The sequence below is a fragment of the Etheostoma spectabile genome, chromosome 13 (genome assembly GCF_008692095.1).
Source record: "Etheostoma spectabile isolate EspeVRDwgs_2016 chromosome 13, UIUC_Espe_1.0, whole genome shotgun sequence".
NCBI lineage: Eukaryota > Metazoa > Chordata > Actinopteri > Perciformes > Percidae > Etheostoma > Etheostoma spectabile.
The window spans coordinates 25,235,759-25,237,686 of record NC_045745.1 but is presented as its reverse complement, the minus strand read 5'-3'; the positions used below and the strand labels follow the sequence as shown (position 1 = coordinate 25,237,686).

Below are 1,928 nucleotides of genomic sequence, written 5' to 3'. Positions count from 1 at the left end.
ATAAATCATTCTTCAGGTAAAATGAATGGTTACTTTCATTGAATTGTTTGGGTGTTTTATTTAATCTTAGAGAATTTAAACTTTTTTTTAATGGTTTCGAACCAATAATACAATATCCGGACTAAACTTTGACATCTACCCATCTTTGATCCATTCAACATCCTCAGATCTTAACTATTAGTCAAAATAATTCATTATTTCTGCCTTGTTAACTAAAAACGTATGTATAATTGGATATAAATGAGGTTTGTTGACCCTGAATTCCAAGAATAAGTGTAAAACCTATTGTTAAACCAGCTCAGGTTTTAAAAAAAAAAGCGCCAAAAGCATGGAAAAAGTGACAAATAAATCAGAAAAAATGACAAAAGCATTGGAAAAGCACAAACAAAACCCAATTTTGACCTGGAAGGACAAGTTCATGGTTAACGGGAAGACAACACAAGGGTTAAGCCTTTGTATCAAGCAGGCTGTCATTGTAAATAATTTAATGCAATTAAGAAAAAAAACTTCAGTTTTGGTAAGTTACAGTAGCCTGTGTGCAATTTCATCCAAAAATGTTTTTTTTCACAAGACTCTGTCCCTGCAACCGTTTATGCATAGGATACTGTTAGGCATAACGACTTTGTAAGCCTTACGTGAATTAGCTTAAGGTCACAGCATATTTTAAACATTTGATTAATCATTACCCACACAAATGCCACATCTCCAGCCAGGAAATCTTTATAGGCTTTCTAATGTATGGGATTTATGTACTGTACATTACATACAGTACAACATGTTCAACAGCTGGTTCAACTCCATATACAAGGGCTGTTTGTTATTTGCCCTCATGTGTCAAGAGGTGTGTTTTTATAAAATGAATTAATACATGAAAATTAAATTTGGCATTTGGCCACTGAGGGATTTTTGAGAATTGTTGCATACTTGCTCTCTATCAACCGGCCTAAATCACTTCTCCTTCTCTGTGTAGTTATTTTGCAGTGGTGATGTATAAGGTCTTGGTTCTGATTATCGAGGAGTTTGGAGGCAGCGCTGTTTTTCTGAAGCGGTTTTCCGGTAAAGCCTTTAAGATCACCACAGGACCCTGCTGCTGCTGCTGCCTCTGTTTACCCCGTGTGGCCATGTCACGGTATTTACACGTGTTCATATAAATACATTCTGGGTGCTACTGTTCTGGCTCTAATGACTGAATCCTGTGTTCTTTCCTGATAATAAATTGGAACGTTTATGGCAACTTAATCCTGCTCTTATTTATATTCATACTCCTAATATATTGACTGCACATTGTGTACATTTCTAATGTGGATCTTTCTTTGGATGGGATCATTCAGGCGATTGTTATTCTTCCTGAAGTTGGGTTCTCTTCAGTATGCAATCCTAAAGACCGTGCTCTCTATCCTCGCCATAGTATTGTGGACAAATGGCAACTTTGATCTGTCTGATGTAAGTGTTTGAAAAGTGTTTCTACTTATCTGATTGTACTGAGAATAAAATGACATGAAATTTAATTATTTATTTGTTTTTTGTTTTCCCAGCTAGAGATCACTGGTACAGCCATTTGGATTAACCCATTCATTGGCGTTCTCACCATCATCGCCCTTTGGCCTGTTGCCATCATCTTCATGAACACTAACAGCTTTCTACGCAGCCTCAAAATTGTTCCCAAGTATGCCATCTACCAAGTGAGTCAATACAACCAATACCATTTACAATGTAAAATCCATTTTTAACTTTTAGTACAATGGCAAATATAGGAGTGAGTGGGAGCCTTGTGAAAAAAAAATTCCTTCCAGTGTGATTATCCTATTCAGTGAAGCAAAAGAAAAAACGATACACTGAAAGAGCAAAAGGGTTTATAGGAAATGTCGTCTCAGTTTACAGAAGCACCACACATACACACACACACACACACACACACACAAACACAC

The 1,928-nt window shown here is 36.5% G+C and overlaps 1 protein-coding gene across 1 annotated transcript in view; it reads left to right on the top strand.

Moving 5' to 3' along the window:
* Nucleotides 1-1,928, top strand: part of LOC116700750 (organic solute transporter subunit alpha) — a 4,816-nt gene that overhangs the window by 1,381 nt on the left and 1,507 nt on the right. The window contains exons 4-6 of the mRNA XM_032534184.1: nucleotides 971-1,129; nucleotides 1,332-1,443; nucleotides 1,536-1,682. Coding sequence (XP_032390075.1) covers nucleotides 971-1,129; nucleotides 1,332-1,443; nucleotides 1,536-1,682 — 418 coding nt within the window. The remainder of the gene's footprint in view (nucleotides 1-970; nucleotides 1,130-1,331; nucleotides 1,444-1,535; nucleotides 1,683-1,928) is intronic.